The following is an 11384-nucleotide window of genomic DNA, read 5'->3' on the forward strand; positions in this document are numbered from 1 at the left end:
ACCTAATCACATTTAAATTGTTTTACTTGACCATAATTAATGATAAACAAAAATAACTGTAAACTAACTTGTAGCTATGAACATTTATGCACATACTTGTGAGAGACTGCAGTCTCAAGTAACTGATTAGGGGTGAGATACCCTAGTGACTATGGTCCTTCCTTGGTCCCTCAGTGACACCATAGGCAAATACGTATCCCCATTCAACACTCCCAGCCACTCAGCACTGGCAGGATCCTGAACATTTCCCATAATTTGAGAAGTGTTTTCAAGCATCACATGAACAAAAATGGACCATTATTTGAGCTGTTAAGATAGGTGAGGGAAGAATTCTCAGTATAAACAAAGACCAAAGACTGTACTATAAACGAAAGAGAGACTTTAAAAGTTAAAGAAATTTAATGGGAAGCCATGTGTGATACATTGCAAACAGACTGGATTTGATGCATTGAGTCGTTTTGGGGAACAACCCTCTGCCATCTTAAGACCCTTGTGCTCTGTCCTCTACCGATGCTTCTTGAAAGCTGCAAGGAGAGAACAACCAAGTTACATTTCACCACTTCAATACTCAATCTCGATCTCTGAAGAGACTGACGGTCATGATCTAACCTCTCTTTTTTGTTTTCTTCTTCATTAGTTTCTTCTTCTTTTTCTTAGGCTGAGGGTTATCAACATCCTGAGGGAAGACAACCATGTAAAACAGATGGTAGTGTGTTTTTACGCTAATAAACAGACAACTCCATTGTAATTCAGTTCAATCCGATACATTCTGACATTTAGAGGGAGTGACCTTTGCCAAGGCTTTTGTTAATTGTTGGGCACTACACCCATGTGACCCAGCTGTAGATATGCAGATATCATTCTGCAGAGAGTTCTGTGCTTACCTGTCCTTCTCCTCCAGTCAGGGCTGTGATGTCACCAAATCGTGTGATGCTGCTCAACTGAGATGACATTCCCAGCATGCCTCGCTTCCGCTTACTTTTCTCTCGGCGAGGCACGGCCAGACGCACCATCATGGACTCCTCATATTCCTTCCTGGGGAGGGGAGGACATGCTGGTCATTTTATAATGTGGTTAACTCTGCACTTTATTTAAAATGTTCATGATAACAGCAGTACACAAAACTGCGTACACAAAAAACATGGGTATAGACAGCAAAAGGCAGGAGCATTTATGAAATCAAAACAGTATCAAGATGTATGCTCATACATGGGCCCTGCTGCCAGCTCGGGAGAGTGAAGGCAATCTGAAACACGCGCCTGCCAGCCAACTGCTTCTTTTCACATCGCAGGCACTCGAGCAATGAACAATGCTATATACCCTTACCGACTGTATTCCTCCCATATCGCTGAGCGACGCGAAACCAATTACGTGCCGCTCCTATGGGGCTGCTGGCCACATTCTGCACTGGCACAGGTTGGATTTCATCCAAGACCACGGTGCTCGCTCATGCTCCGCAAGTGGCGCTTTTATCAAGTGAGCTAACCAACAACCCATCAAGACCTTTTACAATATCCCATTCTACAACTAAAACCTAGTTGGAAATGTGAATTTTTTCAGCTTTAAAACTAATAAATATAGACCTCTATAACATCCAGAGTCAAGATCATCATATTTACAGGACATGTTTTTACTAGTGTATGAACGTAAGGTACTATGCCATGGTGAAGGAACTAGGACACACGTTCAGCAGCGCAGGAGTAAGACTCTCTGACCTGTGCAGCTCCTCGCGACTCTCGCGCTCCGTCTGGAAGTCCCTCCGGTCTCGGATCTCCTCGGGCGCGTCGCTGTACTGCTGCCGGAGCTCCTGGATCAGAGAGCTGCGCAGCGCGGCACGTCTCAGCTTGTCTGCCCTGTCCTTCTGCCGGTCCGCCTCAGTCATGTCTCCCTCTACAGACGGGGAGAGGGAAACCAGTCCGTCCGTGAGTGAATTCCTCACCATGCTTTTCCTCATGCCCGTTTACTGTGGCCGGCTGTAACCTCTCATCATAATAATGTCCAGCATTCCAATCTGCCTGTTTTCACACTCCACAGTGTGAAAAAAAAGCCTGCAGCCAATGGAGAGACTGAATGTGACAGGGAGGTCAAAGTCTGTTCACATTTCTTTCAATCTTGATTCTTTGTATTTAAACCTGTGGTTCCACGAAGAGCTCTGAACAGATGTACACAATTAATAAAGGAAAAACAGAAATTAAGTTAAACCAGGAATGATAATTTACTTACCATAATGCATTGGTGCAATCCTAGGTGGTACATACTTTCTGGTAGCACCTGAGGATTCATTTTTCCCAGAAACATTTGCTGTATTTTCTCCTTCATCCTCTGAGTCCTCGGATTCACTGAGCTGAAAAAGATGAAAGAGATAGAAACATGAAAGCAAGTATAGTATTTGATAGTGTTTTGAAATGAGTCTTATTTCTCACTGTAAACTTGGAGCATGCATTCATTTTCAATACAGATTTCAAGTTTTAACTTTCAAAAAAGACGATATGACATAAATAAATTGAGGTAGACAATAATGAAGAAAGACAAGAGAAAATGACTATTACCTTGCTGACAAGATTATCAGGGTTGGGATGGAACTGCAGTGGATCATTTTCAGCTAAAAAATACAAAACATGTTATTTCACAAGCACAGAAAGCAACACATGCCACTGACTTGGAAAACATATTATTGTGCAAGACCATATCTAATACTTTCACTGAGAATTCACTTGGAAACATTAGAAAGCGTGGAAAGACATTTTTAAGCACATCTCACCTAAACTCCCAGTCAGTGCTGTGCGTACCAGCTTGTCAATCTGGTACCTCAACTTCTGATCCAGAGGACGCATCTTCTCCAGGATCTGAGATAATGAAGTGTGTTAAAGCAAGACATTTGCATACACAGGCCACAATTCTAGACTAGGAAAGGATCAGGAGAGAAGAGGGTTCGCGATTAAAATCTGATGTCATATATGTGCAGGGGAGAAGTTACCAGATGATATGTCCCACACTGAACAGCAAGTCAGCTTATGACTGGCCTGCAGTGTGAGAGAGACCAGTAAAAAGGTATCTTACTGTTCTGACAGTGACCAGCCTGTAGAGGGCACCATTTTCTTTCAAGCTCCTGCCCTCTGACTTGATGCTGATCAGGTGTGTGATGTCTTGAATGTAAAACAGCAGCAACTGATAGCGTAGGTCCAGAAATGACAGACCCTATGAGAAAAGGGAACAGAGATAAACTAATTTTTAAAATGTATTTATGTAATAACTAATTAACCAGAGAATTTAATTAAGTCTGAGCTTTCTTGATTAATGGATGGTCTTATCCAGATCAAAACAATACAGATTTACATCTTAAATATTCTATTACCCAGGGATTCACTGAGTTTCACAATTAAAGCAGACCGCCCTGCTTAAAGATATAACAGCATTGTACATCACCAGATATGTATATCATCAGATATCAACTATATTACCATATATATTTAGTCACTACAACCAACACATCCATACACTGATTGATTGAATACTACTAGATATGGCACAGAACAAGCCTAAATAACATAAGCACTGAGCATTATAAAATTTCTTTCCATTTAACCCCCCATCTGCTTACCTTGCAGGTGTGGTATGATCCATCTTCAACTCTCTTTATCAAACCTTGTACATGGCTCGTCACTGACGCAACCTTGAGTGAAACAGTACAAACAATCATACTAGAATGCACACAGATAACGATTTCTGCTTCGCTTTGATACTAATAATAAACACAAACCTGCTCTGTGAGACTGTTCAGTAGTTGTGTAGCTCTGGGTAAATCGCAGTCCACAAGGTCCTGGAGAAATGTATATAACGTATGTGATTACAGAAAGCTTTCACTTATTCACACGTGGAAAAAGAACTAGAAAGAAAGGTCATGTCCATAGATATTCTACAAGTCAACACGATCTTTAAAAGCCCAAGGAAACAACTACGTGCAAGATAGCTTTCTGATTGAAGCAATAAACCTGAAAAGTATCCTCCAATTCTTTTTTACTTCGCAGTAAGCATAGTGCAAGTAAGTTCTCAGTGCCCAACATTGCCGTGTATGTGAATTAGTAAAGCAAATTACCGATAAATAAAAAATAAATAAGCATCACAAGTACTCACGCCGTCTACCTCGGCCGCCGCCATTTTGAACACAGACGGAAACGTAGAATAGTAAGGCAACTGAATATGGACAAACCTCGCGAATCTCGACCCGGCCCGTTTCTAAAAATGAAAAATACAATTTTAGATACGGTTTGGGTGGTAGCTTTATCAGGATCATTTGTTTGAAACGGAATAATTGATAAAGAGACAATGAACCTTTCTGGTAACAGTTTCGGTATAACTTAAGTTCTTAATATTTTTCATGCTACCATCGTGCGCAGTTATTACCCTGTAAATAGCCTACTAATAGTACAATGCATATTCTTATTTTATCCTACAGCAAGGTTGACACATTCCATTTCTAATTAAATGACATATTTCTAATTAAATACATACGACAGATTTGAGTGGATTCATTTGAACAGTCCCTAAATATGTAAAATGTTGTTATAAATATATGGAATATTTTATAAAATAGCGATTTTGTCAGTGGAATGTACTGTACTGTAGACTACTGCACAGACACATGCCGAGCAGGTTGCCCCAAGTGCCCAATGTGCACCTTTAATTAGAATTTTTAAAAAATTCTTATTTTTTTATTATTGTTGCTGTCTTTAATTCATTTTCATTAATTTATTCTGGTAAAATATATTCTGTGCAATAATTGCATGCCATAAAACAGTCTTTCTAGTTTCAAACTTTTAGCACCTGCCGTACAAAAGTTCTCTGCACAGCCCTGCTAGAGCATCCCATGCCACATGGACCACATTTTCAATTTGGACAATCCATTATTTTCTTGGAGAACACTGGAAATATTTAGCACAAATGCAGAAATTCTATGTTTTTCCTCCATTGGGGCAAAAGGTTACATGGACAAAATATGTGTCATATGTAAATAGACAGACACAGGTGCACCACATTCTCACATCTCACATACCCTATTACCATCTGTGCTCAGAGTGCTGTTGACATGCGAAAGTGAAAATATCTGCTAATTGTAACCCACTGTAGCAAAGAGAGAGAGAGAGAGAGAGAGAGAGAGAGAGAGAGAGGGGGGTGGGGGGGGCAGAGCATGTTGCATTTGAGGAAGTAAAATGGTGTGATGGACCGCTGCCTACCAAATAACTGAATTTAAAGGACAGTCAGAGAGAGACACAGAGATACAGAGACACAAAAAAGACAGGAAAAGACAGACAAGAGACATTGCAGAAGGGGTAAGTTTGTCCTTATTCTGTGATTTAATTTTTAAATCTTTTTTTTCTCAAAAAACACCAACTTTCAAATGAAAAATTTAACGTTTTTTAGTTGTTTTTTCACAGAAACCAAATTATTCAAGATTCACTCTTTTTCTTAGCTCTGATGAGTTCAGTAACAGACAGTTTCCTATTGCTTACATATTAATAATATTAATATAAACAAATTAGAGCAGCTGAAGTAGAATAATATATGAAAGTACCATTTTTATGAATTTAAAGAAGCATTGATAATGAAATGTGTGTAATAGAGCTCACAGTTTTTTTAAAATGTCAAACAATGTCATCTGAGTGTAAGTTGATCAAAATACAGTTGTTCATAGAAAATTTCCCTACACCAGTGGTAACCATCCCTGTTCCTGGAGATCTACCATCCTGTAGGTTTTCATTTCAACCCTAATTTGGCACACCTGGCTCTACTAATTAGCAGCTCAACAAGATATCTTGCTATTGAATAAGGTGTCCTTGGTTAGGATTAGAATGAAAACCTACAGGATGGCAGATCTCCAGGAACAGGGTTGGTTACCACTGCCCTACACTATAAACAGTACATTATCAAATGTGCAAATATTTTGTTACAAGGTTGTTGTCATGAAATACTTTGTAAATTACTTACAAATGTTCAGTAAAAAGTCAAAGTCAAAAAGATATTTAATTTAAAAAAAATAACAATGTGATGCAAAAACGGAAATTTATGGCAATATTTTGTTAAATATTATTGGCTAAAGACTTACACCTAATCTATCTGAATCTCCAACAGATGTCTGAATCTCAGCCTTCTGTTATTCAAGAGTGCAGTCCTCTTCCCCCTCTCCTGTACCCCTCCCTCGATCATCCTTCTCTCCCGGTTACCACCTTGGCTTTGAACCCTGACTCTTGTACCCCAGTACTCAACCCGTCAGCTAGTCAAATGCCACGGACTAGTGGGGCAGTGTACAGCCACCCAATGGGCATCCAAGGATCTGTGAGGTCTGGGACTGACAGAATGGCAGATCAGATCATGGGATACCTACCCTATTCCCCTTGTATAACTACTCCCACCACAGGGAGACATGGGCAACAGAATCATATGTTACACCAGGTGAGGGAATGTGCATTTATGTCTGTCTGTTTGGTCTTTACTTGTTTGAAAAAGTGTGATTTGCTTTTCACTGCATTTACCTTGTACTTTAGCTTGTGCTCTTAGAGAATAATGATCAGCTTTGTTCCTTGTGTTTTCTTTTTATTGCTATCCATATCTTCCTCCCTGCCCTATTTTTGGTCTTTGGTCTTTCACCTATGCGCACACACACACACACACACACAGGAGTTCAGCTCCTTCCTCCCTCCTCCCCCTCCTGCTCTCCTGAGACAGCCTGTGCAGAAGAAGAATGTGAGCAAAGACAGCATAGAGTACCGCCTGCGCCGCGAGAGGAACAACATGGCAGTGAGGAAGAGTCGAGACAAAGCCAAACGCCGCATACAAGTCACCCATCAGAGGGCGATGCAGCTGCAGGAGGAGAACCACAGGCTACAGAAGCTGATTGGGCAACTCACACAGGAACTGGACACTCTGAAGCTCATCCTATCACAGCGCCATCCTCGACAAAGGGATGACAAAGTTGCTAGGGAGGAGGGTTGTTGAAGGAGATGGAGGATGAGAAAGAAAGGACAAAAATTAATTTCAAATTTGGGAGCGTTTGACTTTTGAAAGAGGTGTCAGTGGCTGTTCTGAGTGTAAAAGTAGAAAAGGTTTTTCATTTTCTTTGCAGTTTACCAGGCTTCTTGTGAAGAGTTGCAGATTTCATCATACCGACAATGAAAACAGGACATGATAGATCAATGGGTGTTGCAATTGTGCCATGATAGTTTCCGACCACAATGAGTAAACCAGAAACAACGCAACTGCATGCAATTAAATAAAATAAAAACATTATGCAGCATTGAGGTGTCTTGAGAAGGTAAACATGATGTTGTAAATATGGTGCTTATTATCCACAATAGACTCAGCTACATATTATGAAAAGGGTACAGTTAGCTGCAGCTGATCACAATCTTTACTACTGTTGTTCATCTGCTGACAAAGAAAAAATTATAAAATGTGAATGTGCGTGATTCTACAGATTACATTAGACCACAAGAGTTTCTGAGTCTACAGCCTGTCTATCAAATCTCTATAAAAATGTAATTTCTATTTATTCTTTCCATCTCCTTTCAATGTTTTTTTTTTTAAACTTTGTGAAAATCCTTATTTTAAAAAAATTCTGAATAAATAATTTTGTACAAAACACATAATTAAAAAGTGGAGGCATCTTTTATTGTATTTACATTCAAAAAACACATTTCAATGTATTCAAAAATAAATTACATACATGTTGAAAATAAGTTTTTATGCAATGGTAAATAAAGTTAGACCTTTTTAGACCTACTACTATTTGCACACGTGCATACACTTGAGCTGAGTGTGTGTACAGTAGAAAAGAAGATTCAGAATGACAATTTTTTATGTGGCAGATCTCTATAGTTTTGAAATCATGTGAAGGCGTACGTGAAGAGCATAACTATCACTGAGCCATTTATTAAGAAATCATAGTCCATCTATTGCATTATTCCTTCTTTATGCAATAGGTCATAACAATAAAAGGGAGAGAGGTCTCTGCTTATCTTTATAAGACCTCCTTAACTTCAATAACCACAGAAAGTTTAGCATAATCATACATAATGTGGAAGTAAAATTTCTGGTTTATCTCTCTCTCTCTCTCTCTCTCTCTCTCTCTCTCTCTCTCTCTCAAACATAAGCCGTTACAAACAGACACAATGACACGGATGTTTTCTGAGGAAAGAGAGCTGGGTCAAACTGTATGGGACGGGTAAGATTTCGAAACAGCATGGGACAGAGAATACAAGATAGTATCAGAGTACAAGAATGCAAGAGCCTTCCTGTGGGTTACATTTCTGTCAAGAAGAGCAAACAGAACACAAGGGGACACAAAGACAAATCCAGCATGACCAATCATCTTAAACAGTGTGTGTGTATGTGAGAGAGAGAGAGAGGGAGAGAGAGAGAGAGAGAGAGAGAGAGAGAGAGAGAGAGCATGTGAATTTGCGTGTTTCAATGATATTCTCTCTCTGTGGAGCAATCTGCGGTCCCAGGACTGTAATATCCCCACAGAATTAGGAAAGATGCAATTTCATCTGAGATCAGTTGCTCAACCCTAAGAAACTATAGATATGTGTATATATATATGAAACTGCAACTGGGGATAATCTGAATGAATATATCTCTGCAAAGGCTTCTGAAATGGAACAAAATAACAAGAAAATTGTCATCATGTATCAACTTGGGTAGTACAGTAGTGGTCAAAAAGCACACAAGAGCCTAGTTTGAATTAAAATGAAAGCATATGCTGTAATGTAAAGGCAGGGTAACAGTAGGTGCACCCTTTACACAGTATATAACATTGTATAAACTGAAAAATATATCATACAATACGTGGTACTTTTTTCATAGCTATACCCTATTATTGGCTACAGCGAATATTCATTAATTGTTCGCTTTTTAACATCTCGAGTTATTATATATAAATGCATATGGTAAAAGAAAGTGTATTTGCTAAGCTGGTCATCATTGCACTGTAAAAGGCTTACCTTGTGCATTTTGAACACTTTCATTGAATAGGTTAAATATTTTTCTGTTTCTGGGGTACATATCTGCATGGCAAACCTCCGAACCACCTACTACAGTGAAGAATAATTTATTCTGTGTTTCTGGAGTTATTGCACAGGATTGTGCTTCTTTAATCAGTGGATTACCCTGTCTGTGTTGTTAGTTCTATGGCCAATTGGTCTTGCCCTTGCCCTTGGTCTCATAATAAAAATACTTCTGTTCATTGGTGGAATGCAATTGAAGTGTAATAACTTGTTTTCATATTCTTTACAATGACCACAATTTTTAAAAAATCACACAGTTAGGGTTAGGGTTAGGGCAAGAAGAAACAGGCTAGTAGAGAATACAGGCCCAGAGAAGAGTGTGGCGAGAGCTTTGAATTCATGAGAGATTTTGACAAAAGTGTTGACAAATGGCTACGGTAAGTCTTTGCCACAAGCAGCTTCAATTGAATGCACTAAAATATGTCACATTCATCATGGACAAAATGGCATGCAGATTGGTAGATTGGTATTATTCACTCTATGGGATGTGATATGATATAAGGGGCAGATATTGCTTTACACTGACTTTACGCACAGGGAACCAAGAAGACAATAAAACAATATCAATGACCAAGACATTAGTGCTAAACTACATTCTGGGTCTTTAACACAGGATTCACATGTAAATTCTGTTAAATTAAATCTGGACTAACCACAGATGAACACACTACTAATGCCAGGCAAGAGTCATAAAAGGAAAAACACCATGTTGAGTGTAAATACACATAAAGGACTGAAATAATTTTAAATTATTGCACATGTTCCTATGCAACCTTAAAATGTGAAAGAATTTAATCAATAGTGCTTTTCCAACAACAGGGGTTATTCCAACATTTCATGAGTTAATCCACAATATAATTACTTCAGCTATATTAAATAAGGTATATAGCCACATTCCTTCCCTAATAATGTCTACATGAGTGCTCCCCGGGCATAGTTCGAGAAGCACGCCATGTACGCTGGCTTTTTTATGTTCCCGCTGTGCTTTTTATTAATTTGGCTTTTTGATTGAGCCAGTCATTTACCCCCGATTTAGGGTTCATGTGCTGTTGACCCTAAGTGAAAAAAACTGTGCTGGAAAGTGCTTTTGTAAAAAATGCAAGTAACTTATTTCTGGTTACAGCCCCACAAACACATTGTGCATGTAGGAATGAACAGGTCTTCATCAGGGTTTTGTGAGCTATCAGTTAAACACTGATCTGAATTTGGCATAACAAAATGGTTAGGTTTAAGTTGTTGAAGAAATCTGTTATTGGAGGTGTTGTTGCAGAATTTTAAGATATTTTGATTGATAATATCAGAGATAATAATCTCAATTATGCTTTAATGATTGTTCAATGAATTATCAAACAGTTGTGGCAAGTTTTTTTTAGTCCAGACTGTGAGAAACATTGCTATGTTGAAAACAAGCACTTTAACTGGTCAAACCATGCAACAGTCTCGTTGTTGCTTCTTTTCAGATTAATCAGACATAACACATCCTTCTACATGAAAGTCAATTTAGCCTCCATTGAAAGGTATCCATCAGTGGTATGCCAGCAAACATACCACTATGTACCCTGCTCCAGCTGAACGGCTGAAGCTAAGCAAGTGTGAGCTTGGTCAGTACTGGGAGGAGAGACTGCCTGGGAAAACTAAGTTGCTGCTGTAAGTGGTGTTGTTGGGCCAGTAGGGGGTGATCATCCCTCAAAAAACCCCAGTGCCCCTGTGTAATGATGGGGACATTGTGCAGTAGGAGATGCTGTTCTAGTCTTGGGAGAGTTCTAGGCTATGATCAGTGCAGTTATCCTACTAACTCAGTAATCCTGCTTTGTGAAACAGGGCACAGGATCACTGAATTAGCAGGATAACTGCACTGAGTAAAATGCAGAATCCTCCCAAATCTGGAACATGGACTGAAGTAAAAATAGCTTTTCTAGGTTTTACTCAGTGCAGATATCCAACTAACTCAGTAATCCTGCTTCATGACATATCCTCTGGCCAAATTCCCAACCTGGCTTTCACAACCTGCCACCTAATCGTCCCCCAGATTATATAAACATAAGGAATTGTTATTATTATCATTATTAATCTGAAATTCAGTGAAACCATCCCACCATTAAAAACACACAGGTGCCACCATTATCAGCCTTTTTGTGGTCCAGTTATTGTTGCCTGTTGAATTCTGGGAGCTACATACATGTGGCCAAGAGTGAAGACCTATACTTCAATTATTTTTATATTTGAACTTTGCAGTCATAGATTAAGATACATATTACATTTTCTGTTCCAATATAAAGTACCCTGCATATTTGTACAGATTTAGCACTCATTTGCCATGGGGAC

General features: G+C 39.1%; 2 protein-coding genes across 3 annotated transcripts; one reads left to right on the forward strand and one right to left on the reverse strand.

The window, feature by feature from the left end:
* Window positions 1-380: 380 nt before the first annotated feature.
* ngdn (neuroguidin, EIF4E binding protein) lies at window positions 381-4229 on the reverse strand. 2 transcript variants are annotated; one of them, XM_064331248.1, is made up of 11 exons: window positions 4135-4229; window positions 3761-3820; window positions 3602-3673; window positions 3061-3198; window positions 2762-2846; window positions 2550-2602; window positions 2224-2344; window positions 1716-1890; window positions 885-1035; window positions 610-676; window positions 381-524 (listed from the first exon to the last, which is right to left on the reverse strand). In XM_064331248.1, exons 1-11 carry the CDS (start codon window positions 4156-4158, stop codon window positions 505-507), a joined length of 966 nt encoding a protein of 321 aa, XP_064187318.1. In that variant the 5' UTR covers window positions 4159-4229; the 3' UTR covers window positions 381-504. The 2 variants fall into 2 exon arrangements, with proteins under 2 accessions (XP_064187318.1, XP_064187317.1); XM_064331247.1 differs by lacking the exon at window positions 4135-4229 and adding an exon at window positions 3993-4079.
* A 970-nt stretch (window positions 4230-5199) lies between these two features.
* Window positions 5200-7650, forward strand: cebp1 (CCAAT/enhancer binding protein (C/EBP) 1). The gene is made up of 3 exons (XM_064331257.1): window positions 5200-5330; window positions 6130-6450; window positions 6676-7650. The coding sequence occupies exons 2-3, from the start codon at window positions 6130-6132 to the stop codon at window positions 6991-6993; spliced, it is 639 nt and encodes a 212-aa protein (XP_064187327.1). The 5' UTR covers window positions 5200-5330; the 3' UTR covers window positions 6994-7650.
* Window positions 7651-11384: the final 3734 nt, after the last annotated feature.

Source organism: Anguilla rostrata, chromosome 4 (assembly GCF_018555375.3).
Source record: "Anguilla rostrata isolate EN2019 chromosome 4, ASM1855537v3, whole genome shotgun sequence".
In the NCBI taxonomy this organism is placed as follows: domain Eukaryota; kingdom Metazoa; phylum Chordata; class Actinopteri; order Anguilliformes; family Anguillidae; genus Anguilla; species Anguilla rostrata.

What these genes read in the sequence shown, in the direction of transcription:
- cebp1 (XM_064331257.1), top strand. Translation starts at nt 6,130, where the DNA reads ATGTCTGAATCTCAGCCTTCTGTTATTCAAGAGTGCAGTCCTCTTCCC. An exon ending in AGAATCATATGTTACACCAG is followed by an intron (nt 6,451 to 6,675) that starts GTGAGGGAATGT and finishes ACACACACACAG; the next exon opens with GAGTTCAGCTCCTTCCTCCC.
- ngdn (XM_064331247.1), bottom strand. Translation starts at nt 4,064, where the DNA reads ATGTTGGGCACTGAGAACTTACTTGCACTATGCTTACTGCGAAGTAAA. An exon ending in GGCTGGTCACTGTCAGAACA is followed by an intron (nt 2,847 to 3,060) that starts GTAAGATACCTT and finishes TCATTATCTCAG; the next exon opens with ATCCTGGAGAAGATGCGTCC. An exon ending in CTGATAATCTTGTCAGCAAG is followed by an intron (nt 2,345 to 2,549) that starts GTAATAGTCATT and finishes CATCTTTTTCAG; the next exon opens with CTCAGTGAATCCGAGGACTC.